Source organism: Bos indicus, chromosome 7 (assembly GCF_029378745.1).
Source record: "Bos indicus isolate NIAB-ARS_2022 breed Sahiwal x Tharparkar chromosome 7, NIAB-ARS_B.indTharparkar_mat_pri_1.0, whole genome shotgun sequence".
NCBI classification, from domain to species: domain Eukaryota; kingdom Metazoa; phylum Chordata; class Mammalia; order Artiodactyla; family Bovidae; genus Bos; species Bos indicus.
The window spans coordinates 109,984,466-110,012,155 of NC_091766.1; the positions used below are offsets into that span (position 1 = coordinate 109,984,466).

Consider the following 27,690-nt stretch of genomic DNA (forward strand, 5'->3'; position numbering starts at 1 on the left):
ATCTTTATATTAAAGATTTTTAAATGGGAATATCTTGAACTTTACATAAAAAGTTCAACGAATTAGCTTTTCTCTTATATACATTTTCATCATACATTCATAGCTATATTCCCCTCTCACCTAACCCCAGGATTAATAAATAAAAAGAGAGTCAAACGTAAAGGACTTCAGAACACCATGTCTGTGAGACTCCCACCCGTCACAGAGTTCGCAGCTGGTAAGAAGCTTCGTGTTGTGTTTCGAGTTCTGCCCTGTCATTTATTTCCTTCTGTGTGTTTCTTATTTTCTCCATTTTAGTAAATGTTTTTACAAATACTAAAAAGCATCTGGAGGGTCACTTGAATATATTTCTTTATTTCTTCCATTTTAATAAATGTTTTGGCAAACAATAGTAAGAATCCAGGATGCATCCCAAATGCATGCAAGTCTTGTGTGAAGACCAAAAATGACTTACTTATAATCGGAACTTGTTATCTATTAATTCTAGGCTTTGTTCTCCCTAAACTATAATAAACATATTTGCTATTCTATTTTGTAAGTCTTCTAATTTATTCTCTCATAAGCCTGGTATAAGAAAGTCACTAATGTAGAAGGTGAGAACTGATAATATGGAGCTTTGGCTAACTTAATTAAGATATGAACACACGGTGGTCTTAGTGAACTGTGTCGTTGGAGCAGTGCATCATTCCAAGAAACAATTTTAAGAAAAATGTAGATAGATGAGAAGACTGTTGAGTGAAAACTGTCATAGAAATAATTGTTTATCACCATTTCCGTTTATAGCAACCTGAGTAATATTTTTTTTTTTTTTACTTTAAGTACCTCCTGTCATATGCTCAAAAATCTTAATTACCCCTTAATTACCTTTTTGGATGGAATCTGCTCTTCTTAACATGGCTTTTAAGACTGTTGGTAATGTGGACCAGTGGCTTTGCCCTTCTCCCACCCCTCAGGAAAATACTGCATTTACTTTCTGTGCCTAATTTTGTTCGAGTTACGCTTGGGCCCGTCTGTGTGTGTCTCAGTCCACACCCCCAATCCATTAATTTCTACCTGTTTTACTTCTTTCAAGGAGCCATTTATTACTCTCCCCAGATCTCTTAGTAAACTCCTCCTGAATACTCTTAAAAAGATACTTAATCTTACTGTAATGTCTTCTAATCAGAATTTCTTGTTCGATTGGAAACTCATTGTTAGCAGGAATTACCTGTTTACCATACTGTGTCTTAATGCTAAATTATAACATAGAGTATTAAATGCTTATTAAATAGGTGAGTGAATGAGCGATTTAAATTATGTTTTAGAGGAAGCTCGTGAAAGTGACTGGGATGGTATCGTTGCTTGCCATCAGGGTAAGCTCTCCTGCTCCACCTGGAACTACCAGAGATCTACCATAGGTGCTCACTTTCTCAGGCCAGCAGGGCTGAAGACAGACAGCACAACTGCGACAGTGAGTGACGTGTTTGCGAGGGCGCTTCCTCCTATAGAACTGTCCTGTGGTTGTCTTATTAAACTCAGTTTTATTACTGGCAATATTCGTTGAAAGAACGAAGAACATAGTTTAACATTTTGAAATTATTCCCTAATAGTGTTAAAGTTTTCCAGCTTGGAGAGAAGCTGGAAATTATATATGAGATTTTATATATATATATAAATTTATTATAGATTTTAAGATTTAAAATTATTAGAATTTCAATAAAATTTTATTATGATTTTATTAAAATCTTTTAAGGTTTTAACTTATATTTTATTTATTTTAAAATAAATGTATTTTATTTAAAACTTATTTTAAAATTTTAAAATCTTTAAGGTTTTAACTTATTATAGATTTAAGTTAAGCTTTGCTAGACTAGATGTAGTATATTGGTCATTTAAATTTTCTGTTTAATATAGGATTACTTAGAATACTCTTTGAGGTGGGTTTCAGCATTTATCAGTATACTTTCTTACCTGAATTATGTTGAGTATATAGTGTTATATTCAATGAATGTGAATCTTAAGGTTTCTTCCTTCCTTTTCTCTTTCAATGTAGGAGTAAGATTCAGGTAAATCTTTAGTTGAGTTAAAGATGTAGAAGTTATTTATTTGTCTGACTGAGTACTGTCTAAGCCTTTTTTAAATATAATTTTCTAAATGCCACTGTTAACTTATAACTTCTTACTCTATTAACATTTTATTTTGTTTTCTTTTGATAATAATGTAAGTCTTCTATTGAGTTCAGATTTTAAGCTATATAGAAATGATGTCAAATTTGGTTTGCAGAATTGTTGCCTCTGCTTTTTCAAAATAAATTTTACTGATATAAAATTACTTACCTTGAAATTCATTCATTGAAAATGTATACTTTAGTGGGTTTTAGTGTATTCATAGAATTTTGCTATTATCACCAAAATCTAATCAGTCTAATTTTAAAACATTCTCATCACTAAAAAAGAAACCCTATACCCACTAACAATAATCCTCATTCTCTCACTTTTCCCCCATCTCCCCAACCCAGGCAACTTCAATACCTATTCTGGGCATTTCACACGGATAGAATCATAATATATGGCCTCCGTGACTGTCTTCCTCACTTAGCATGTTTTAAGGTTCATCCATGTTGTAGGATGTATCAGTACTTTATTCCTTTTATGAATACTATTTTATTCTGTAGATAAAACCACATTTTGTTTAGCCATTGATAGTTGATAGACATTTGTATTGTTTCTAGTTTGGGGGTATTATAAATAATGCTGTACAAGCTTTTGTGTGGACATATGTTTTTGTTCTCTCTGTATTTGTACCTTGTTAGATCACCTAACATAATGTAACTCTGTTTAATGTTTTTAAGGAACTGACAACCTGTTTTCCAAAGTGGCTGCACAATTTTATATTCCCACCAGCAATGTATAAGAGTTTTGTTCCTTTTGATTATTGCTGTCCTTGTTGTTCAGTCATTTAAGTTGTGTCCATCTCTTTGCAACCCCATGGACTGCAGCACGCCAGGCTTCCCCTGTTCATCACCATTTCCCGGAGTTAACTCAAACTCATGTCCATCACGTTGGTGATGCCATCCAACCATCTCATCCTCTGTCGTCCCCTTCTCCTCCTGCCTTCCATCTTTCCCAGCATCAGGGTCTTTTCCAATGAGTCAGCTCTTTACATCCGGGGGCAAAAGTTATTGGAGCTTCAGTTTTGGCATCAGTCCTTCCAGTGAATATTCAGGACTGATTTCCTTTAGGATGGACTGGTTGTATCTCTTTGCAGTTCAAGGAACTCTCAGGAGTCTTCAACACCGCAGTTCAAAAGCGTCAGTTCTTCAGTGCTCAGCTTTCTTTATGGTCCAACTCTCACATCCATACATGACTACTGGAAAACCATAGTTTTGACTATACAGACCTTTTTTGGCAAAGTGATGTCTCTGCTTTTTAATATGCTATCTAGGAAGGAGCAAGCTTCTTAATTTCATGGCTGCAGTCACCATCTGCAGTGATTCTGGAGTTGTCCTAGTAGGTATAAAGTAGTTTATCACTGTGGCTTCTGTTTCATATTTTCCCAGTGATTTAACAGTGTTGAGCATCTTTTCATATGCATTGAGTTGGTGATGCCATCCACCTGTCTCATCCTCTATCACTCCTTTCTCCTCCTGCCCTCAGTCTTTCCCAGCATCAGAGTCTTTTCTCTTACAGTGGCTTACTGGCCACTTCTATGTCTTCGGAGAAATGTCTGTTCATGTTACTTGCCCATTGTCTAATGGAGTTATTTATTTTTTTACTCTTGAATTGTAATAGCTCCTTATATATTTGGGATACAGGTCCCTTATCAGATATACGATTTGCAAATAGTTTTTCCTGTTCTGTGGGCTGATGCTCAGTGGGTAGAGAATCCACCTGAAGTGCAGGGGATGGAGGAGATGTGGGTTCGAACCTTGGGTTAGAAAGATCCCCTGGAGAAGGAAATGGCAACCCACTCCAGTATTCTTGCCTGGAAAATCCCATGGACAGAGAAGCCTGGCAGACTACAGCCCAGAGGGTCGCAAAAAGAGTCGGACACGACTGAGCGACTAAGCACACACGTTCTGTGGGCTCTCATTTCCTTTTCTTGTTGGCGTCATTTCAGCATAAAGGGGTTTTAATTTTGAAGTCTAGCCATTTTTGTGGTTTTTTGAAAAACACTGCCTTACCCAAGGTCATGAAGATTTACTTTTGTAATTTCTTCTGAGCGTTTCATAATTTTAGCTCTTCAATTTAGATCTGTAACCCTTCTAAGGTTAATTTTTGTGTACGATATCATATAGGGGTCCAAGTTCATGCTTTTGCCTTTAGATGTCTAGTTATGTCAGTGTTATTTGCCCAAAGCACTATTCTTTCCCCATTGAATGGTCTTGGTACCTTTGCCAAAAATTGTTTGACATGCATGAGGGCTTTTTTCTATTCACAGGTCTCTTCGATTGTTCTGTTGAGTGAGTCTTTGTCTTTTTTATGCCGGTATGACACTGTCTTGAGTATGGTCACTCTGTAGTAAAGTTTTTTAAAATCAGGATAATTGAATCTTCCAATTTTTTGTTCTTCAAGATTGTTTTGGCTATTCTGGTCTATTGAATTTCAGTATGATCAGCTTGTCAGTTTTTGCAAAGAAAGCAGCTGGGATTTTGATAGAGATCTTATTGATTATACACCTCAATTTGAGGAGTATTACCATCTTAATATTACTTCTGATCCATAAACATGAGATGGCTTTGCATTTAATTAGATTTTTAATTTCTATTACCAATGTTTTATAGTTGTCAGTGTACCAGTCTCCTACGTTTTTGGTTAAACTTTTCCTAGTATTTTATTCTTTGCAGTGCTACTGTAAATAGATTTCTTAATTTCATTTTGGATTGTTTTTGCTAGTGTATGGAAATATAATTACTTTGATCCTATTTTGTACGGGTTTTTTTGGTCAGTGTGTATGCTCTGTTCTCCATAGTACAAAACTCCACTCTTAAACTTTGATTTCTAAGCCATAGAGATTCTATCTTAAACTTCTCAAGTTTACCTGAACAGTTGAGTAGCTATTAAAATAATAGTAGTGTAAATAACAGTTACAGCTAACATTTTTTGTGTGCTTACTTTGTTCCAGGCTCTCTGCCTGGCACATGCTATTTTATCTTATTCTCACAACAGTCCTATGATGTGGAATATTGTTAGCCTCTTTTTATAGACAGTAAAACGGAGGCTGAGGCTTAATATAATGAGTAATATGCCCAAGATTAGTAAAACTAGTACCGAGTGGTAAACTGGGATTTGAACCTCAGACCACTCCTTCTAGAACCTGTATTTTTAACTCTTAGCCTATAGTGATCACCCACAGGACGTTGTGTGTGTGTGTGTACACACAATATATATTCACAGACACAAGCACAGTGATACTTAGCTGGTGCTGCGTCATTTGTCTGGCAGAGTTAGCTGTCTGGAGCAGAGGCGGTAACCAGTATGCAATAAACCAGTGTTTATTGCACAGCCAGTGCACAGAGTACAGTTTTTCACTCACAGGTAACCCTCACCTTATTCATTTTTCCTCTGTTTTGCTGTCTTAAAAAAATAGGTTAGAAGCCATCCTGTTAACAACAATAAAGCCTATTAAAATAAACTCAGGTTCCAAGAAGTACAGCAGTCCCCCCATCCATGGTTTCAGTTATTCAACTTCAGTCTGAAAATTCTGAATAGAAAATTCCAGAAGTACACAATGTATAAATTTTAAATTGTATGCCATCTGAATAGCACTGTCCCAGTCTAATATCATCTTTTTATCTAACATGTCCGTGCTGTATACACTGCTTGCCCATTAGTATAGGGAGAAGCCTGTACGTGTAGGACTTGGTGCTGCCCGCCATTAAAGGCATCCACTGAGGGTCTTGTCACGTATTCTCTGGATATGGGGGACTAGGGTATAATAGTGCCTTCAGGACCGTCATTACTTACAGGCTGTGACTGAAGGGTAAAGAATCCGCCTGCCTGATGCAAGAGACGTGAATTCAGTCCCTGGGTCAAGAAGATCCCCTGGAGAAGGAAATGGCAACCCATCCCAGTGTTCTTGCCTGGAGAATCGCATGGACTGAGGAACCTGGTGGACTGCTGTCTGTGGGGTCGCAAAGAGACACGACATAGCGACTAAACAATCTCAGCAATATAGCCTAGTATCTTCATTAGTTCCTAAGAGCATAACTGTACAACGCAGCATAAATTTCTGAGTTATTCAAAATAGGTAAAATTATGTTAGTTTTCTATTTAGGAAGACAGAATACTTTTTTAAGCTTTTAGTCCATAATTTCTTATATAAAAACATTTTCTAAGAAATATGCTATAATTATCTAGAAAAATATATATAAGTTGAACACAGTTAAATGTGGATGCTATGTAAATATATCTTGACTCAGTGGTGTATCAGTCTTACTGTTTGGAACAGATATCCTGTAGTAAGCATTCTCTTTTGGGTCTTAGAAGTCATCTCTTTCTTTCGGCATAAGCCAGCAGTCTTTGAATGGACTCCCAGGTGGGTGGCATCTGACTAACACACAGTGGTAGGGAAGGCTTTCTCTGGCCGTGACCCCCATGTAGCCAGTCTCATGTGTTTAACAGAAAGAAAAGGCATCTTTTTAGTATAACATTGCTTCTCTAAGTGTTAAATAGGAGTTTGTTTTACAGACACTTGATAAACTGGATGTTTTCCACGTGTTATCTTGTGTGTTCTGTGTGCTCAGTTGTGTCCAGCTCTTTGCGACCCCGTGGACTGAAGCCCACCAGGCTCCCCATCCATGGAGTGTTCCAGGCAAGAAGACTGGAGTGGATTGCCATTTCCTTCTCTAGTTACCTTGTATATTTCCTTCCTTAAAAAAAACGAAGTTGTAATTAAAATACTTGGGACTTTTCCCTTGAACTGAAACTAATATGGTTTCACTTTTGTATCTGCTATAGAAGCAATTACAAAAGTAAAGTAAGGTAGTAAGAAATCAGGCAATGGAATGCTTTGACTTTAGCACTGTTGTGAATAAAATAAAAATCAAATACCAGTTGATATGTCATTTAAATTTCAATGAAGTTAATTTTGGTTATATTTTGCCATCTTGGAAGTATGGATTTCTCGATACTTAGAGAAGGGAGGCAGAATCAAGCAGATATTTTTAATACACCCCAAAATAATTATGTTTAAGAAAATTAATGAAGTAATGCATTTACTATCTTTTTTAAAAAATGAGACAATTGATAAATACTTTGGAAAACGTAAAGTACAATAAAAATATTAGTTACTTTCTGTGTCTTTTGTGTTAATTTTGTTTTTCCTAAGGCAGTAGATATAACTTCCTGTGGAAACTTTGCTGTGATTGGTCTCTCATCGGGAGCTGTTGATGTGTATAACATGCAGTCTGGTATACACCGGGGGAGTTTCGGCAGGGATCAAGGTATCAGCCTTTTTTTTCTTTTTCTTATTTTTTTAAAAAAGTATTATAGATAGATAAAAGGCTAATAACTGTCACTGGCATTTATTAAATTCTTGAGTTCCAGGCATTTTGCTAAAGTTGCATATGGGTTATCGTCAACCCTATGTAGCAGAACACCTCATTGAAGTACTCAAAGAGAATGAAATCATAGTTGTATTAAGGGAAAGTGGCTATTATAGAAATTAAAGTGTTTGGTTCCTTCTCCTTGTATTAAACAGAATATCTTAACTATTTTTTGAAACCTTCCATGGCATCAACCTGATGGTAGATTTTGTTATTACTCATGTAGTAGAATAATTTTCCCTCCGTTCCTAAAATCCACATTAAAGATTTTAGGGAAGTTGAATAGTGGGAACTTAGATATTCAAATAAAGTAATCACTCTTTGTGTAGTGTTTGGAGAGGCCATTGCAATTCTTATTTCTTCTTTCTTTTAACATATGCTTTAAAGCCCATAAAGGATCTGTTAGAGGTGTTGCAGTGGATGGATTAAACCAGTTGACAATTACAGCTGGTAGTGAAGGAGTACTCAAGTTCTGGAACTTTAAAAACAAAGTTTTAATTCATTCTGTGAGCCTCGATTCATCTCCAAATTTGATGCTGCTACATAGAGACAGGTAAAGTTTTTCTTCTAATGATGATGGATTTTCTTCTTGATGTTTTTAGAAAAAGTTCTTAATTTAAATAAGGTACAGTAGTCTCTTGAACATCACAAGTTTGGACTGTGCAGGTCCACTTACGCACAGCTTTTTTTCACTAAATACTTCAGGATAGCAGTACATAATCCATTGTTGGTTGAATCCACAGATGCAGAGCCGTGGACGGGGAGGGCCAACTGTAAAATTATATGCAGACTTTTGACTGTAGAGGGTTAGTGCCCTAACCCTCTTGTAAAGTGGTCAGCTGTATATAATTTAACAAAAACCAAACTTTTCATATGAAAGAACATTTTGTTTAACTTACCCCAAAGGTATACTTGATTAACAAAACTTGACTGTGAGATTTTAGTTTCAAGAGGTTGTTTTTGTTCGTTTGTTAAAACTAATGCATTTGTCTTGCTAGTGGCATTCTGGGACTTGCCTTGGACGACTTCTCCATTAGTGTTTTGGACATAGAAACTAGGAAGATTGTCAGAGAGTTTTCTGGACACCAAGGCCAAATAAATGACATGGTAAAACAGACTTTAGATGTTAAAATAAAACTTGATTAATTTCTATTTCTATTTAGGTTAAAAATGTCCTAATAATTGAAACTGCTATCTTTTAATGGCATTGAACTCATCATATGAGATGTTCAAAGTAAATAATTTGGAGACTAATTTTCAAAGCAGGTTTTTTTTAAGGAAAATTTAGAATGAAAAGAAGTTTTAATATTTCTCAGGAGGATAATGCCATTAGATTAAAATGTATATCCAAGAGTTCATTTTTTCTCTTTAACTCTAAACAAGGCCAGAATGATTCATTGAAACATAGGTATCATTTTTGACTTAGTATTAAACTAAGCTGAGAGAACTCATTTTTGTTTTCTGCATGCATAATGAATTAATAGTAGGAGACCTGGCATATCTAATACTTGGTTTATTCTAGTTTAGTGTGATTTCTAATGTTCATCTTAATTTCAAAAGAGTTTAATTAGTGAATATGTATTTTATCTTACTGTTATGTTCTTATGGTGGGAAATATGGTAAGAAGTACTCAGTATAAGCAGTGTATGTTGAAGACTTTACATCAGTTGCAGGTATCTTGATTTACTTGAAACAGAAATAAAACAAATTTCTAGCTCTTTAGTGGCACCCCCACAAGCTGTATTCACTTATCAGTTCTCACACCAAAAATCTGAATTTACAATGTGTACCCATTTCCTTAAAAATAGGGGTGAAATGGCCAGGAAATTACTTTGTTCTGTAGATAAGAAATTGGCATAACTACTCATCAGCAGAATTTGTTGTGACAGCAACTATAGCAGTGAGGGTGGGAGTGAAGTAATTTTAATGAAGTTTCATTTTTGAAAACATCTGTCAGAGCCAACTTGTTCTTCCTGTTTCTTTCCTTTTGAGTTATGTGTGGAGTTTCTCCTAGTCAAGAATAAATTACTCCTCTTCAATTAAATCTGTGAGCCTTTATAACATGACTTTAGCTGTCAAGTCATTTTCCCATTCCTCATTATCTACACTATCCTTCTGTAAATTGAGTTCTCTATACTTTCAGGTTTAAGTTTCCATAGTATCATTGCAGCCCGATGACCAAGTTGGAGTTCACTTATTCCAGTTATCATTTGCTAATATGAATGGTCATAATCCCAAAACCAATGGTCATAATCCCTGTGGTGTGTTTAGTCTCTTGGATGAACAATTACTTCAATATAAACTTAAAAGTTTTTCCTTTTCGGTCTTTCTTCACATTTGACCTGGTTTAAACCTCATGTTATTCTTCCATTTTTATCTTATAGAGAAGATACAACTTGTAGAGAAGATACAACTTCTTTATGGTGTCATAAGTAGTTTATTGTTTAAATTTTATTTTGAAAATATTATTGTGGTTTTAAATTATATTTAAAACATCATTAAGGAAGAAAAGATTTTTAGCTGAATCTACAAGAACAACTTCTTCAGTAACTTCTCTACATTAAGAGAATTTGCATTCTTTAAAATCATTTTGGAATAGACTCTTCTTGGAAATGTGGCTTTGTTCAAAGCTTCATTGATACTTTATAAATGAAATTAGGCTAATAAAATATTTCTAATTGAATGTTGTCAGCACAGATTTATGTTAAAAACAGTAGTCAAACATTTGTTAATTGTCTATAAATAGATTATGGAGTAAAAATTATGTACTACTATTCATTTTTAAAAGTTTTATAATTCATGTAAAAGCCTAATCCTTAGCAGTATCCTCAGGGGTATATAAGAAATGGTATTTTCTTTTATATAAGATGAGGTGGTCTACATTTTATGCATCAAACATTTTTTAATGAAGTGTGCATTATCTTTTCATTTCTTACATTCTTTGTTAAATATACAGATACAAATATACATAGACACATCCATACATGTGTACACACCTCTAATATTTATGTTTTTCTTTCAATTTAAAGACTTTCAGCCCTGATGGTCGTTGGTTAATAAGTGCTTCAATGGATTGCTCTATTAGAACTTGGGACCTTCCGTCTGGGTGGTGAGTTGTTAAATCCCTAACCTTAGCAGAAGTTTTCTTAGTCATTGTCTTCACATGTGACTTTTACCTGTTGTTAACAGATTATGTACTTTTTGACTGTGACTGTATTTGGAGATTTTTCTAACCTGACTTATATTTTATCCTTGAAGTGTGTTTGATCTCAAACTAAGAGATTAGTGCTGAAAGAAATGATAGTGAGGAAATTCCAATCTCTTAGGTTCGCTATTCCTGCAAAATTGAGAAGTAGAAGTGAGTTGCATAAACTCACTTAAGAAAGCTCATCTGGCCTTTTTAATACTCCAGACTAGAGATCATACTTTAGGACTGCAAACTTATTCTGAGCATTTTTTTGTATTTTGTTGTTGTTGTTGATATTGAATTAAGAGGTCAGAACCCTTAACTTTGTGTATATTATATATTTTCTGTCTCTAACATAATTCTTGAAAGAAGACATTTAGATACCTTAACATAATGGAAATGTGTGTCTTAAGATTTGGATAAAACCCAACAGTGTTAAGAAACCTGTCATAGGTTGAAACTTGCTACTAAATCAGCACTTGAAGAGAAAACATTAATTCTGTTAAATAATTTGATCAGTAGAAACCTACAGAGAGTAATTTGTTGCTAAAAATTATGTAGGAGTACACACAACTTGCAGTCATATCACTCACCAAAGAATTCCTTAGGTGGAGTGTGAAAGGAGTGATGGGAAAGGAACGTACAATGAGGAAAGAGAGAGGTGAGAAAGATGAGTGGGAAGGTAGTTCGGTCTTCAGGAATATTGCTCAGTTAAGATCTGTCCAGTTCTGCTCCTCTTGTTTCTCAGGAATTAGATAAGCTCATACCTGAAAGCAGTTTGACCTTTAGAAAGGAAAAACCCTCGTGTCCTTACTTCCCTTCAAGTTTGATTCAGGAATGAGACACAGCCGTCCACAGCCTGTGTACAGGGCTTGGCGTAGACAGCAGAAGTGCCACCGATGGTCCAGCTCTAACAACTGGGCAGCTTTGTCCACAGTGTGTCTCTCTTTTACTTAAAGTCGAGTCAAGCAAAATAAATAATCAGTTGACTATCCTCCAGCTTCAAAAAGTTCAGTCAAGTTAGTACTTTCTTAATTAAAATAAAATAAAACTTTTTTTTAAGGTACCATTAGGAATTTTGATTAGTCTTTTGCTTCTTGGACTTCTGTTCTTCTGTTTTCTAAAATTAAACATGATTTGAATTGCTTTGTAGTAGGAAAGTTGTATAGGAAATAGAGTTGACACTTTGCCCTTTTCATTTTCCTTTTTAGTAGTTTTAGTTCACATCAGATGAGAGAGGGAGGTTAATGTTGAATAGTACTAAATAGTCAGAACGTTTTTTAAAAATGGTAAGTTTTTTGGGGGTTGGAAAAATTAGGATCCAAAAGTAGCATTCAGAGCCACCAGTCTTTGATTCAGCATAAGGCTTTTTGCTGAATTTCTTATTTTAGTAAAAAGATGAACACATTTAAATCTGACATGTTTTCAACTCTGGTATCTTATTTTTCAGTGAACACAGACAGTTTTAAGTGAATACAGGGAAACTAAGCTGGGGGAACGCAAGAGCGAGAGATGAGTCACATGGGATTGTTAAAAGATAATAATATCTACACTGATTGGACCAAAGTATGTTTTTAATAAAGACACAAATAACTACCTCTTTGGTTAAGATCTGAAGTGGAGCAGATGAGAAGGCTGAAAAGCAGTTTCCCACAATTGCTGCTGCCCTGTTGCAGTCGACTTTTTCCATGGACTTCTGGGCACTTTAGTGCTTTTAGTTTTCATCTTGTCTCATATTCTGTTAGAGAGGTACTGGTTTTAGTCCCGTTTCACAAATGAGAAAATGGAGGCTCAGAAGTTAAGTGATTTGCCCGAGGCAGCATAGTTTGTCAGTGAGATTTTGCTGTAGTTAGCATAAGAGATGGAGAAGGCATTGGCACCCCACTCCAGTACTCTTGCCTGGAAAATCCCATGGGCAGAGGAGCCTGGTAGTCTGCAGTCCATGGGGTTGGCTTAGAGTCGGACACGGCTGAGCGACTTCACTGTCACTTTTCACTTTCACGCATTGGAGAAGGAAATGGCAGCCCACCCTAGTACTCTTGCCTAGAGAATCCCAGGGACAGGGGAGCCTGGTGGGCTGCTGTCTATGGGGTCACACAGAGTCGGACACGACTGAAGCGACTTAGCAGCAGCAACAGCATAAGAGAAAGATTTCCCAGCAGTCGTGGTACCAGCCTTGCTTGGGTATGTACTAAGGATGATTTGGTTTTCTTGATGTAGAAGATACAGTAAGGACCATACAGTTGTAGGTAATCATTGACTTTTTAAATTTCATTTCTTTTCTTAAACATAATTAGTAACGCAAGCTTTGGGGATTCCTAGTTTTTTCTTCAGTAAGCAGTTTTATCATTTACATAACATGTTAAATATGTAAAGAATGAATACACTCATTACAAAGGCTACAATGTGAAGCCGTGTATAAGTAGACCTTTGGTGTGGTAATATGCAGATGCAGCCATCTGGGATTAATTGTGTCTATCTGAAACAAAGGCATAGGTACTGAACTGTTCCCTGTAAAGTGGTTTCTTTGTTTTAAGTGTGGAAAATTTTCTTCTGTTTCTAGGGTTTTCAGAGAAATGAGGTTGAAATTTTTGTCCCTGAAATTTTCTGTCATCTGCTACCACCTTTTATTTATGGTTAATTTTAATCTCTTAAGAGTTAAACACTTTTCAGGGTGAGAAAAATATAAAATTAAATAGTTTTAATAGAATTTTGCATTTTGTTCTATCTCATCCACCCAATCCCTGCTTTCTGAGGGGCATTACGTGAGAACAATTGGAATAGAATTTTGTTTTGCATTTCCCACTGAGGCAAAACTATCCATTTGTTCTGTTCTTTGAGGATTCCATCACTTTGGAGACTGAACATCTAGACATTGTCTGCACTGGTTTAGAATATAATCAGAAGTGAGTTAATGTTACCTGTATGCATGGGACTCTGTGCTTAAAAATCTGACCCCTTACAATGAGGATTTTTTTTAACATTTTCTCAAAAAGCTTATAATTTACCTGGAACTTTTCATTTTGTAGGATTAGCAGGTGACAATATGGTAGTTAGGTCTGGGATTAAACCTTTACACTTAGGCTCTATGAGCAACTGTGGCCATGTAAAACATGCTGTTTATGTGAAAACCACTTCTTTGATTTGATGCTTTTACATAATGGAGGGCCAGTCTACCCACACACAACAGCTGTGGAAACCATGTTGCACAGTGAATTTGCCAAAATAATTATAGTATCAAGTAAAATAAATTTGCTCAAGCAGTAGATTCCTCTTTAACAGATAGATTCTGAACGTGTCAGGTAGTTTCATCCCTCACACACACTTTAGTGAGCAGTTAGATGGTGAGTTCTAAAATTCCTGAGTTTAGGCTTAGTCATCAGTGTACATTGAGATAGTGGTTCTTCTCTGGGTTGTTTGTATTAAATGAATTAAATAATTTGACAGTCTCTGGTATATAATAAGTGTTTAGCAAATGTCCTTTTCCCCAATTTGTTTGATCCCCCAAGCAGCTGTGTTTATGAGTTTCCAAGGAATGGTTGAACAGAAATCAGACAGATTATTAATCACATTTTTTTCCCATAAGTGAGAATTTAAACATCAGTCATTGTCCTGAGCCCACTTTAGTTTGTTTGTGGTGCTGCTAATTTTAGTCTTGTCCTACTATTTTGTATTCATTAGTTAAGGTTTGTAATTGTTAATCACTCTGAACAGATTGAGAAAGATTTTGTATGGGTCCTTTAATCATGGCCTCCATGTGACATTTGAGCGGCTCATAGTGTTTCCGTGAGTCACGCTGTAGTCATCTTCTGGGTGTGTGCTCTGTCGGCTGCTGTACCTTTAGTTTCAGTAGTGGTGTTCCTGAGCTTTTGGTGATTAAGTGTGCAGACTTCTTGGTGACAGGTATGTCTCTGTCACTTTCTACCTTGAGGAAGTATGACTGGGCCTCATTTTTCTAACGGGCATAGTAAGGATGGATCTGCCTCATGGGGTTGTGAGGATTTAATTAATAGTCACAAGTGCTCAGAATACTTCCTAGCATGGAATACTGAAAAAAGTGTTAACTCCTGTTATTTTATTTATTGAAATAATGTAATTACCAAAGATTCTGAACTTCAGTCGTTTTGCCATGCCTTCTCATGGATAATGTAATGGCTTCAGTGAATAAAGTAGTTTTTGAAACAGCTCTTACTAAAACCAGCATACTCCTCTTAAGGTGCACAGAGTACTCGCACTCTCAGCCAGCCTAGGGAGCCTCGTCTGCAACGTGCCCGTGTGTTAGGCCTTTCTGTTTGCTCCTTAAATTCGCCTCATTTCGCTTCCCGCTGCCACTATCCTAGTTCAGATCTTCCCTGCTTGTTAGATGACTGCTGCCATAATCTCACTGTTCTTCCTGTTCAAATATATTCTACATTCTGCTGCCAGATTTTCTTATGAAAGTAGAAATTATACTGCTATCTGCTCAAAAGCCTGTAGTGGCTTTCCATTGATTAAAAGATAAACTCAGATGTTTGGTATTCAAGACCAAACTGCGTTCCTCACTGGACACGGTTCCCCTTGCCTTGCCTTCCACATTCCTTCTCCCAGAAGGTGCTTTCTTGACCATCGGCATCTGTTGAAGTCCTGCCCGTCTGTAAGGTTCATGTTCATCGCACACACTGCTCTCTGAGGAGCCTGCTGTGCGTCGTCTTCTGGAGTGCCATCGCTCCCTTTTCCTCCCCAGCTTTTCACAGCCCCTGCTTGCAGCTGTCCGAAGTGTCCGTGTGGACGAGCACCGTGAACTGCTTTACGGTGATGCTGCACAGACTGAGTTTCCTGCTTGCTGTGTAGCACATGGTCACCTGTTTGAAAAACAGAATTGCCCGAACTTTTTTTCCCCACTGCCATTCTCCCATGGCCATTTTATTACTTTCTTCTGTTGCCTACCCCTTTTGTTATTTTCACTGGCATAACAAATACAGGAGAGTGCTGATAAATTATTTTAAATGTGTGATCTTTAGAATTGTTTCCGAACCTACCAAAATGGCATTCCAGAAAAACAGCATTGTCTCCTGTATTCTCCCTTTTATTGAAACTCTCTCTCAAATTAATTGATCTGTTTAGTGTTCTGGGTCTCTCTCATTGAGGAGATTATTTTCCCATCGTAGCTTAGTTGACAAAGCTCTTTGTTAGTGATGACTTTTTGGTGTTGGTGATTTAAAAGTAAAAAGCAAACATTTTCTTCATCTCTTACCCTTTGTTCTTTTAGCAAAATGATATTTTGTGAATTGTGTCCTTTTTAGTAGAGTTGAAGGACTGTAACGTCTTGGTTCTTTCTGTAGTCTTATAGACAGCTTCTTGTTGGACTCGGCTCCTCTTAATGTCACTATGTCCCCGACTGGAGACTTTCTGGCCACCTCCCATGTCGACCACCTTGGAGTTTATCTGTGGTAAGTTCTCTCATACAGTTCTTTCTGGGGTAAGAAGAAAAAGGAAGATGATATTGTCAGACAGTCATAGTTGCTAACATTGCCCTTCAGTTTTTTGGGGTTTTTTAACTTATAAAATGGAAGTGTCACATAGTTCACCTTAAATCTACAGTTAAGTCAACTTCTGCTTAATAATTTAGGTAGCGCACCCCACTCCAGTACTCTTGGCTGGAAAATCCCATAGACGAAGGAGCCTGGTAGGCTGTAGTCCATGGGGTCGCTAAGAGTCGGACACGACTGAGCGACCTCACTTTCACTTTTCACTTTCATGCATTGGAGAAGGAAATGGCAGCCCGCTCCAGTGTTCTTGCCTGGAGAATCCCAGGGATGCTGGAGCCTGATGGGCTGCTGTCTATGGGGTTGCACAGAGTCAGACACGACTGAAGCAACTTAACAGCAGCAGCAGCTCAAGTGTATATTCTAAGCTACACATGTTTGATTTTTATCTGTTAGCCACAGATTTTTATCTGTGACTTTTATTTGCAGAAAGGATAGTAATATAGGGTTTCCCTGTAGCTCAGTTGGTAAAGAATCTGCCCACAGTGCAGGAGACCCTGGTTTAATTCCTGGGCCAGGAAGATCCCCTGGAGAAGGGAAAGGCTACCCACTCCAGTATTCTGGCCTGGAAAATTCCATGGACTGTATAGTTCATGGGGTCGCAAAGAGTTGAACATGTTTGATTTTTATTTGTTACCCTATTTGACTTCTATTTGCAGAAAGGATAAGTGAGTTTAAAATTTAACTCTTATTATTGAGGAAGAGAAAAAAATGAATTCCTTTTCTACTTACAAGGTTTTCTAATTGACTTTTTAGGATGTGAAAATAAATTTAATATATAATAGAAATAGACTCTGGTCACCTTAATAAGCAGAATGGAGTATCTCCTGGAATCTTTGAGGCTTGAACAGTCAAGATAAGAGAAGAATGGTGTTGTGGTACCTCAGCAACAGAGTATATAGTACAGCTGTTAATATAACTCAGAACCTGGAATTCCCATTCCAGATTCATTATGTACAGGAAACAATATGATTAGCCCACTTTGGGACAGATATTCACATCTTGATTAGTCAGATGTGGATCAGATTAGTCAGTCAGATCCAAAGTCATGACGCAGGGTCAAGTAGCACTTAAAGGACCATTCTAGAGACAGGGGAACCCATGACTGTTCAGCACCCCCAAGGATCTGATCCGTGTAATCACCGTCTGACGTAATGCTCTGAGTCCATCTTTCCTTCAGTTGTAATTTCCTTAGATGAAGGTTGCCATTTGTCAAAGCAGTATAAATAAATGGGTGTTACGTTACCTTATAAAAATATTATCCATAAAAATACTATCCACTACTAATCTCTCAAGTACTTTTTTGTGCTACATTAAAAATAAAGACTCTGTTCATAATACTTATAGGCAGCTTTCTTGTGATGACATCTGTGATATGAGTCAAAGCATTTTGAAATTAATACTGTCTATTTTTGAGTTTTTTTTTTTTACAAGTGATTGGAATTTATAGCCAAATTCAAGATCGTGGAGATTGTTACCAGTAATCGAAGCTTCTCTGAAAATATTTTTAATAAATTTTGTGATATTGCTTATGTTTTTTATGTCTCAGGTCCAATATTTCCCTGTATTCAGTTGTTTCATTACGGCCACTTCCTACAGATTATGTTCCTTCAGTAGTGATGCTTCCTGGTACTTGTCAAACCCAAGGTAATCAAAAACTAGTAAAGTAATTTTTGAAGAGTAATATAATAAACCTAACCTGTAGGATATTGCCACTGAAGGCAGTTTAATGCATTCAATCATAGTATTTTTTTATCTTAATGAAGTATTTTGAATGACTTCATGAATCTTTGTATAAACAAAGACATAATTGATGGAGTATTCATGTAAAACAGTGGAGAAATGTTTTGAGTCTGGTGATGGAAATTGTACTTAATATGAGAAAATAAAATGAATAGAGTTTACAAGTTATATTGAGTTATACTGAGTGAACATGTTGTGAAATACTAATGGATTTGAAGTTAATTAAGTTGCTTTTATATGATAAAAATTACATTCAGCATTAATTTGTTATACTTGAAAATTTTTTGTTTTAAGATGTAGAATTATCAGAAGAAACTGTAGAACCAAGTGAGGAAATGATAGAGTATGACTCCCCAGAACAGTTGAATGAGCAGTTGGTAACTCTGTCACTCCTTCCTGAATCCCGGTGGAAAAACCTTCTTAATCTTGATGTTATTAAGGTAATACTGGCGTGCTGCGGTTCATGGGGTCGCAAAGAGTCGGACACGACTGAGCGACTGATCTGATCTAATCTGATAGTACACTTAATATTGGCCCCTGAAGACATATTCCAAAAGTATTTTCTTTAGTAAAGATAGCTTCCCTTTCTTGGAGGTCTTTAGGTGGAGTAGTTAATGCCTAAGATAGTACAGCAGATACCATTTAGCTGAATGCTATTTAATCTAATATTATTACAAGACTTTCTCCATGTATATATATCTACTTTGAGAGCACTCAAGGACCTTCAAATACAGCAGTAGTATAGCCTGCAACTACAGAGCTATTAGAAATTGTTTTAAGCCTAGCCTAATCTCACTTAACTTATGAAATGAGGGGGGGGAAAAGTCATCATAATGTGTGATGTTTCTGTTTCTAGACATCTGGGGACTAGAATACTTTCACTGGTCTTTTTAAAAGTAAACTTCAGTCACTCTTTATCATACCACACCCTGCTCTGTCTGCTACAGGAAGGTTTGCTTTTAGGTTCAGGCACATAAATTAGTGTGAACTAGGTAGTAGGTAGCATCCTGAGATAATAGCAGTGGCAAATAACTTGGCCCTTTGTCCTTGAGGAGTTTACAGTTTTACATGACAAATGGACAGTTATGGCATGAATTAACGTGTTTCAAAGCATGTTGCATGACCCCTATTTGTGAGTATCAAAAGCAACTGAAACATACAGACTAGAAAATTTCAGAGATTATCTTCTGAGAATTAGGGTGTTTTGTTTTATGAAACTCAACTTGGTTAGATATATACATACAGTCAGGCATCCTTGGTAGCTCAGCTGATAATGAAGCTCCCTGCAATCTGGTTCGATTCCTGGGTTGGGAAGATCCCCTGGATGAGAGATAGGCTACCCACTTGAGTAATTATGGTCTTCCCTGGTGGTTCAGATGGTAAAGAATCCGCCTGCAATGCGGGAGACCTGGGTTCAATCCCTAGGTTGGGAAGATCCCCTGGGGGAGGGCATGGCAACCCACTTGGGTATTCTTGCCTGGAGAATCTCATGGACAGAGGAGCCTGGCAGGCTACAGTCCATATGGTCGCAGAGTTGGACACGACTGAGAGACTAAGCACAGCACTGAGCATACATACAGTCACTAGAGTTTATGTGTGTACTAAGTCACATTATGGGCTGGCATAAAAAAAGTGTAAGGAACACTGACAGATAGCTATGACATGCCATCCTAACTATTTTTGTAGCTAGTAAATTGGCACCAGAAAAGACATACATGTCTCGGCTAAGAAAAGAGAGTTTTCACATGTTCATTTGACTCAAAATTTGAAAGTGCTCCTTTTTATTGCTCACCTTTTGAAAGATTGGGCTTCAGTATAAAGGTATGTTGTTTAGGTACATAGTTGTATTGTCTAATCTATCAACTGTAAAGGAAGTAGTTTATGGAATGGCTTTAAAAGCAATACATTCAAAAGAACAAGTAGGTGAGTATGAGGGACCAATTAGAATAATGCCCAATTAATTGAGCTACATTTGGTGGGCACTCTTCTTGCTAAGATGCAGTTTGTTCTGCATAAAAATATAGAGAAATGTGAATGAATGCTCTTTATAACACCTCCAATATTAATTTCCTTCTGAATGAAAGAAATTAGAATTTTTATTTTTGTCCTGTGGTTAACTTTTATACTCACCGTTTCCTTTATGAAATTAGGTAATTTCCAGAACCCTGTGGAACTTCTCCAAAGCCTTTTGTTTTTATTTACAACTCAGTGACTGCCTTCTAACTCAAGAACAGTCAGTTAGGAAGGGTAACTGACTCTTACTACATTACTACAGTTTCCCTATCACAAAGAAGGCTGTGCTTACATTGCTATGGGCTGTACTTTGTTCGACTTTGTTTTATGCTGTGGCTCCAAGAGGCCACAAATATCCCTGACTTTCTTTCAAAAAGCAAATCTCCCCTCAGTTCCTAAAGAATGGAAGAGGAGTAGTGTAAGGTAAAATTGTGAGACTTCTTAAGAGTCCATCAAATTCTCTTGAGATAGTGATATGTAACAATGTCACCAAAATTGAATTCTGTCAGTGGGAATTCCAGTGGAATTTTTGTGATAGAATTTTGCTGACACTTGAAATAGTTTATGAAGGAACAATAGTATTCTATTGCTTTTTAAAAACACAAAGTACTAAGGAAAAATAAAAATTCCAATAAAATAGAAGAATTAGGGGAATGCTTCACACATACACACAAAATTTACTAAATTACTTTTAATGGTAGAGACTGCCTCTGGCTCCAGATTTCTTTTGAAGAAGAGAAATTTGAAAAACTGTTGAGCATTTATGTAAATTTTGCTTTCTAGCCCATCTTGTATTTCAGTGTAAAAGAAGTTCAAAATTGCTTGTTACTTCTTCACCTAAATATTCACGTTTCAGGAAAATGAGCTATTTTTGCCTCAGAGCTTCTCCTGAACCCTATCATTTTCCTTTTGCCTTATCAGCAAGAGTACTAGAGGTTTGCACTGCGAAGCCCAATTTAAGGATATCTGTGGTATATTGGTTGTTTGGGATTTCATTTCAGTATCCTAATCTAAATTTAATTCTTTTCATTTTTTTTACTTTTGGGGATTTTTAAAAATTAAGTGGGAATTAACTGTTAGAAACTGTTGGCAAGATAATTACTAGTCTTTTTTTCCTTTTCTCATTTTTCTTAATTAGAAAAAGAATAAACCAAAGGAACCACCCAAAGTACCCAAATCAGCACCATTTTTTATTCCAACTATTCCTGGTCTTGTACCCAGATATGCTGCACCTGAACAGAATAATGATCCTCAGCAGGTGAGAGCCCAGTTAGAGGAGCATCTGGGCACACGGGGCGTGCATGGTATGCTGTACATTTGTAGTTTTAACCAAGACCCAGTTTTACAGATACAGAGTAAATTAATGCTAGCTTTTAATTATAAACTACAAATTTTTTGTTATAATTGTGGTTTTTGAATAATGTGTATTTGTTTTTGTTTAAGTCTAAAGTGGTAAATCTTGGAATTTTGGCTCAAAAATCAGATTTCTGCTTGAAACTTGAGGAAGGACTGGTAAATAATAAATGTAAGTTAAATTATAAAATATTTTACCATTTATATTTATAATTTATATTTATAATATTTATAAATATTTATAATTTTTATAATATTTATAAAATTATTCAGCTTACTATGTTACTTTATATGACGAGAATTGAGTGAAATATTAGCAGATTTCTCAGTAGTTGAAAGTAAAAGCCAAAAGGATTGAAATCTTGGTTTTAATCTGAAGTAATTTTTGCTTTGTTTACAGTAGATGAGTGATGCTACACTCAGGTGTTAAGATGATAATCTTTTGAGAACCTCTCTTTCTTTCTGTATGGAAAATTGGAATTTTTTTCTTTTTTGCTCTTCTTTTTATTTACAAGTGCGTTTTGCAGTGTAGTTTGCAATAGACTTTTGTTTTAGGTAATTTCGGACATTACCAAATTATCACACAAAAAGACTTTTTTAAAAAATTGAGTGTCGTAAATTTTGAAAGCTACAATCTATAGCTAATAATGATCATGAGAGCTGTAAGCAATGAACAGAATTACAGTCATTCTCCCGTTTGACTTACCCTCTTGTCTTCTGACCCAGTTGTTTTGTGTTTTCATGCCAGTATCACTCCATTGGCAAAAGTCAAAGAATGGTACTTGTACTGATAGCTAAAGAGTAGCAGGATTATAAAAGGAGTAACTTGTTACATTTATGGGGGAGCAAAGAAGAGAGGCACTATTATTTAATATCTACTGAAAAACAAAATGTATTAGACTCTTGTCAGTGGTATTGTTCTTTTGCAAAAACCTAAAAGCATAGTCATTGCCATTGTAATATCAAATGCTTGTATAAGTGTATAGACTATGTTTTGGAGAAGGCAGTGGCACCCCACTCCAGTACCCTTGCCTGGAAAATCCCATGGATGGAGGAGTCTGTGGGGTCGCTCAGAGTCGGACACGACTGAGCGACTTCACTTTCACTTTTCACTTTCATGCATTGGAGAAGGAAATGGCAACCCACTCCAGTGTTCTTGCCTGGAGAATGCCAGGGATGGGGGAGCCTGGTGGGCTGCCGTCTCTGGGGTTGCACAGAGTCGGACACAACTGAAGTGACTTAGCAGCAGCAGAGTATGTTTTCATGGGATGTATATGAAACAAGAGTGCTTACTTCTAGGGAAAAGTAGATTTGCAGTGAATAAGGTGGAGTCTTTCCCCACATATATTTCTGTAGTATTAATGTTTGTTAATGGTCAAGTGATACTTTTATAACTTTTATAAACAATACAAAAATAAATTCCCTCACCTCATCTTATTCTCACTAGCAAATACTATTAATAACTTGGTGTATATACTTCTGTAGCCTTCTTATATTGAATTTGTTCTGACTGATTTATAAGCATGTTAAAATGTCTGGTGCTAAATGTTAATTAGATTTTTAACAACCTTAATAGAAAGAAATTGCTAAAAATGCAAATTTAAATACATGTTGAGTTTGAAATGAAAACTAGTTTCTTAAATGATTGTTGGTAATAACTGGATTCTTATTAAAACAATGTAGATGAAGCTGCTGTTAACCTTCTGAAAGAATTAGGCCCGTCAGGAATTGAAACAGAGCTTCGAAGTTTGTCTCCTGATTGTGGTGGTTCAGTAGGCATTATGAAGAGCTTCTTGAAGATGATTGGGACAATGTTGGACAGAAAGCGGGATTTTGAGTTAGCCCAGGCATACCTCGCCCTGTTTCTGAAGGTAAGTCTAAGATGTGAGACAGCACTTCACAGCTTGCCCTCCTCCACAGTAGCGTTGTCTGACAGAAATGTCTGCAGAGATGGAAACATTCTGTATCCATACTTCACTGCATCTGGCTACTGAGCACCTGAATCGTGGCTGATGTGACTAAGAACCTGAGTTTCTCATTTTATAGAAATTTAATTAATTTCAACAGCTTTCTGTGCCTAGTGACTACCATACTGGATAGCTGGATGGGGCAGCAGCTTGTAAATGTTCTTTGTTGACTTCTGTTTTTTAGCTCAGCACAATTTTGACTCAACCCCCTGACTTCTATATCATCCATAGACATAATTAACCTATTAGCGTTTTTATTTAGTTACATTTTGGCAGGTTTTTTTTTTAATGATCATGAAAAAAGTAAGGTTTACTTCTGTCCTGGTTGAAGGAGTTTCAAACGATTTGACAGTAACAGAGTTGCTTTTATGACGAATATAATGGAGAACTCATTTTTATCTCACTGCTATAACATATTGAAGGAGGTAGATGATGCTGATTTTCAGTAATAGTAGATAGATTATTTATCTCATAAATATCTAAAACAGTTTTCACTTGACTTAATTATTTGAAATTATTTAAAAAGTAAATTTATAGATGGTAGTGTGTAGGATAAAAAATTAGAAATGCTGCAGATTGTTCCTGTATTTTTTCCAAAATTTACCACAGTTGTAAATTTAGAACTAGGACTTTGTTTCTTCATGTGTATCGGGACTCTCCTTAAACAGAGGAGAGTCTACTTCAGTTTTACTGAGAGAGTGACAGAACCATGAAGACTCATAATAGAGGAGAGGGAGATGTGAGATTGTAATAAACCAGCCTTTAAGAAAAAAAATCAAGAGTAGTGTCTTCTGAGGTTCCTTGTAAAACAGTTAAATCCAGCATAAACAAAATTTTACTTTTCTTAAATTAAATGTTCAGCTATCATTTTTCTTTTCAGTTGCACCTGAAAATGCTTCCTTCAGAGCCAGTACTTCTGGAAGAAATGACAAAGTTGTCGTCACAGTTGGAAGAAAACTGGATCCATTTACAGTTACTCTTTAATCAAAGCCTGTGTGTTTTAAATTATATTAAAAGTGCTTTGTTATAAAAATAAAGTTAGGTAGCTAAATCAAAGACTTTTCTATTAAAGAGGTTGAATTTAACTCATACCCTTGTTTTCCAAGTTTCAGTGTGAAAGGAAAATAAATGCCAGCACTACTGACTAGTCAGTCACTGTGACTCCACTTTACATGCTGAATACTTTTCTTGAAATAAAATTATAACTATCTTTTGTTTTAAAGATGTAAAGAGCCTTCTCAAATGATCCATTTTCTGAGTTTCTTCATCAGTTACTTGGATATGACTTCTTTTGAATTGTCATCACCAAGCTTGTGTTTTTTGAATGTTTGTAACATACTGAGGTATGCTGGGTCTCTCATGTAAAGTATTACCAAGTTAAACTGAAGTTAAAAGTGATATATGTTTAAAAAGTGCCTTCATGTTATGCGGTAAAAAGACATGTGTCTTTCCTTGGTGGCCTTTGATGAAAACATAGTTATAACACTGACCTAGTCCTCTCTCCATTGTACCCTCTCTCCATTGTACTACACTGTACATTGTAGAATGTCCTCTCTCCGTTGTACATTCTAAAGGAACTTACTTTTTTTAATATGAGAGGTGCTTTCACAAGGCAACTTGCTATAGGAGTCAGTTGAACAGATACCTGGAATGGGTGAGGGAAATTCCAAATTCCATTGAAGATAGCCTTCAAAGGTCTTTCTTCCCCACTGAAGACCTTTTTATTTGGAAAGAAACTGCTGACTACATTTTTGTTTTGTTTTGTTTTGTTTTCTGACTACATTTTTGTATCATAACCATTGTGAAACCAGGCAGCTCTGGCACTTTTCCCTTTTTTCATCATTGTTGTTTCTGTGGTTCAAGACTTCAGCAATAAGTGAATTAATAAAGTTCAAATTTTTTATAGTCGAAAGTAGTGTTATTCATAAAATTCAGCTGGTTGTATCTGAATGCCAGTGCCATTCTAATTAGGATATAGTTTTACAGAATAATCTCCAAAGGAATAGTCTTCACAAGAAGCTGATCAATGATAACTTTAATTATCAAAGTTTTTTGTTTAATGGTGAAGTGTTTTTGTTAAAGGTAGAATTATTAATAGTAAACTGCTAAAGAAATAAGCCAGTATTGTTTTGTACTTTGTTCTTTTAGAAATGTATATAAACTTAATAAAGCCATTGACTTAAATGTTAGTAATGACTTAAGCTCTAACTTTAAAAACTGTATTTCCCCTTGCCCCAAATACTATATTATAAAGATATGGCAAAATTTCAGTGTACAGTTATGTACAGTGTGAAGATTGTACAGCTCTCCTGCACTGCAGGGGGATTCTTTATTGTCTAAGCTACCAGGGAAACCCAAGAAAACTGGAGTGGGTAGCCTATCCCTCCTCCAGGGGATCTTCTTGACCCAGGGATTGAACTGGGGTTTCCTGCATTGCAGGCAGACTCTTTACCAGCTGAGCTACCAGGGAAGCCCTAATTATCACTTAAGTTCTAACTTTAAAAACTGTTTCCCCTTGCCCCAAATACTATATCTAAAGATACGGCAAATTTCAGTATACAGTTCTGTACAATGTGAACATTGTAAATATTTAAAACAATAAGAGTGCTAAACTGAAATTGTATTACTGTGACAAATCTGGAACTTTTTTTTCAAATGAAAATACAGGAGTTCAGTATATTATTTTTATTGGAGATAGCTTTAGATAGTATTAAAGCATCATTTTGGCAGGTAACCTTCCAGAATTTTTCCTGTATGTTCACCATCAAAGGAAAATTTTTTGTGTATATTTTTTCTTAAAATGTTATCAGTTTGTGCATGCTGCTTTTTCTTTACCTTTTAAATTGCAAATGTAGTATATGACTGCATTTAAAACATCAGTCTATTTTTGATTAACAATCCCAATACCTTCCCTAGAAGTAACAATTGTTAACTTTCCATTTAGTCACTTCCATGTTTTCTGTGAATGTATATATATGTAATTGCTACAAGAAATGTATAGCTTCAGTTTTTACATAGATATATGTATATCATTCTGCAACTTTTCTCCGTGGTCTCTTTGAATATAATCTCACCTAATCTGACCTGTTGATTTTTGTATAGTGTTCCACAACCTACTTAGCCTATAATGGACACTAGGGTAGTTTACTGCTTTTTTTTTCAAACAGTGCTAAAAGAGTATCATCCTGTATGATTGTATAGGCATAAGGATTTATTGTATGCTTAAGCTTTGACTTGCTGAGCCAGAGTTAGGCAGTTTTAAAGAGATACTTCATTGCTTAAATTTTTTTAATTTATAGGTGAAAAATTGTCATTTTTATTGTTCATGTTTAGGAAAAACCTTTACTAGTAGGTAAAGGTAAAGATGGACATCTTTTCATATATTTGCTTTAGACATGTGAATTGCCTTTTGCCAACACTGCTCATTTTTCTGTGAATGATTTGTCTTTTTATCTCATGAATTAGTTAGGAGTTTTTCATGTAGTTTGGATATAGATATTAGTCTTTTACATCTGTTTCAGTGTTTTCTCCCAGTTGGTCGCTTGTCTTTAGTTTTACTTTTGGTATCTTTTTTAAACATGTTTTATATTTATATATAGTTAAATTGATAAATATTTTTAGGACTTTTATTTCAAAATATAGATAGAGCATGTTCTGTATTTTTTTCTAAGTTAATTATGTATGCATCTCGATCTCCATTTGGAATTAATTTCTGTGAAGAGTGCAAGGTACAGAGCTACTTTTATTCAAAAGTCCAAAAACTATTTGTTGAAATCCATTCTTCCTGATTTGGGGTGGTGTTTTATTATGTGTTAAATTCTCTAAGGCATTTAGTTTTCCTAATAAATAATGAATTGTTTACAGTTTTCTGGTATGTTTTCAGAAATGGTTGGAGTGATGCATTCCTAATGTTTTTCAGAAATTTCTTGGCTGTTAGTGAGCATTTTTGAGGTTTTGATTTTAGTTAGAGTACATTCATAGTACTGATTTGAAGAGAATTACAGTTGACTCTTAAGCAGGAGGTTAGGGGTGCCACCTTTCATGCAGTCAAATCTGAGTATAATTTATAGTTGGCTCTCCATACTTGTGGTTCCTCCATATCCATGGTTCTGCATCTGTACTATATGATCTGAATTCAACTAACTGCAGACTATACATACCTGAAAAAAAAAGTATAAATGGACCACACAGTTCAAACCTGTGTTGTGCTATTCAAGGGTCAACCCTGCAATAGTATTTCTCTACTGTTTCTCTACTGTTTCAGGGTTGGCCCTTAAAAAACTCAGGTTTGAACTGTGTGGTCCACTTATTCTTGAGCTTTTGTTGTGGCTCAACTGGTAAAGAATCCGCCTGCAATGTGGGAGATCTGGGTTAGAT

At 35.9% G+C, this 27,690-nt stretch overlaps 1 protein-coding gene across 1 annotated transcript in view; it reads left to right on the top strand.

The window, feature by feature from the left end:
- WDR36 (WD repeat domain 36) overlaps positions 1-27,176 on the top strand; it is a 43,506-nt gene extending 16,330 nt beyond the window's left edge. Inside the window, exons 11-23 of the mRNA XM_070794136.1 lie at positions 131-217; positions 1,305-1,450; positions 7,309-7,423; positions 7,913-8,078; positions 8,524-8,632; positions 10,555-10,634; positions 16,034-16,141; positions 17,787-17,884; positions 18,275-18,420; positions 21,132-21,251; positions 21,437-21,518; positions 23,030-23,217; positions 24,194-27,176. Of these exons, the coding sequence (XP_070650237.1) occupies positions 131-217; positions 1,305-1,450; positions 7,309-7,423; positions 7,913-8,078; positions 8,524-8,632; positions 10,555-10,634; positions 16,034-16,141; positions 17,787-17,884; positions 18,275-18,420; positions 21,132-21,251; positions 21,437-21,518; positions 23,030-23,217; positions 24,194-24,343 (1,595 nt within the window). The 3' untranslated portion in view covers positions 24,344-27,176. The remainder of the gene's footprint in view (positions 1-130; positions 218-1,304; positions 1,451-7,308; positions 7,424-7,912; positions 8,079-8,523; positions 8,633-10,554; positions 10,635-16,033; positions 16,142-17,786; positions 17,885-18,274; positions 18,421-21,131; positions 21,252-21,436; positions 21,519-23,029; positions 23,218-24,193) is intronic.
- Positions 27,177-27,690: the final 514 nt, after the last annotated feature.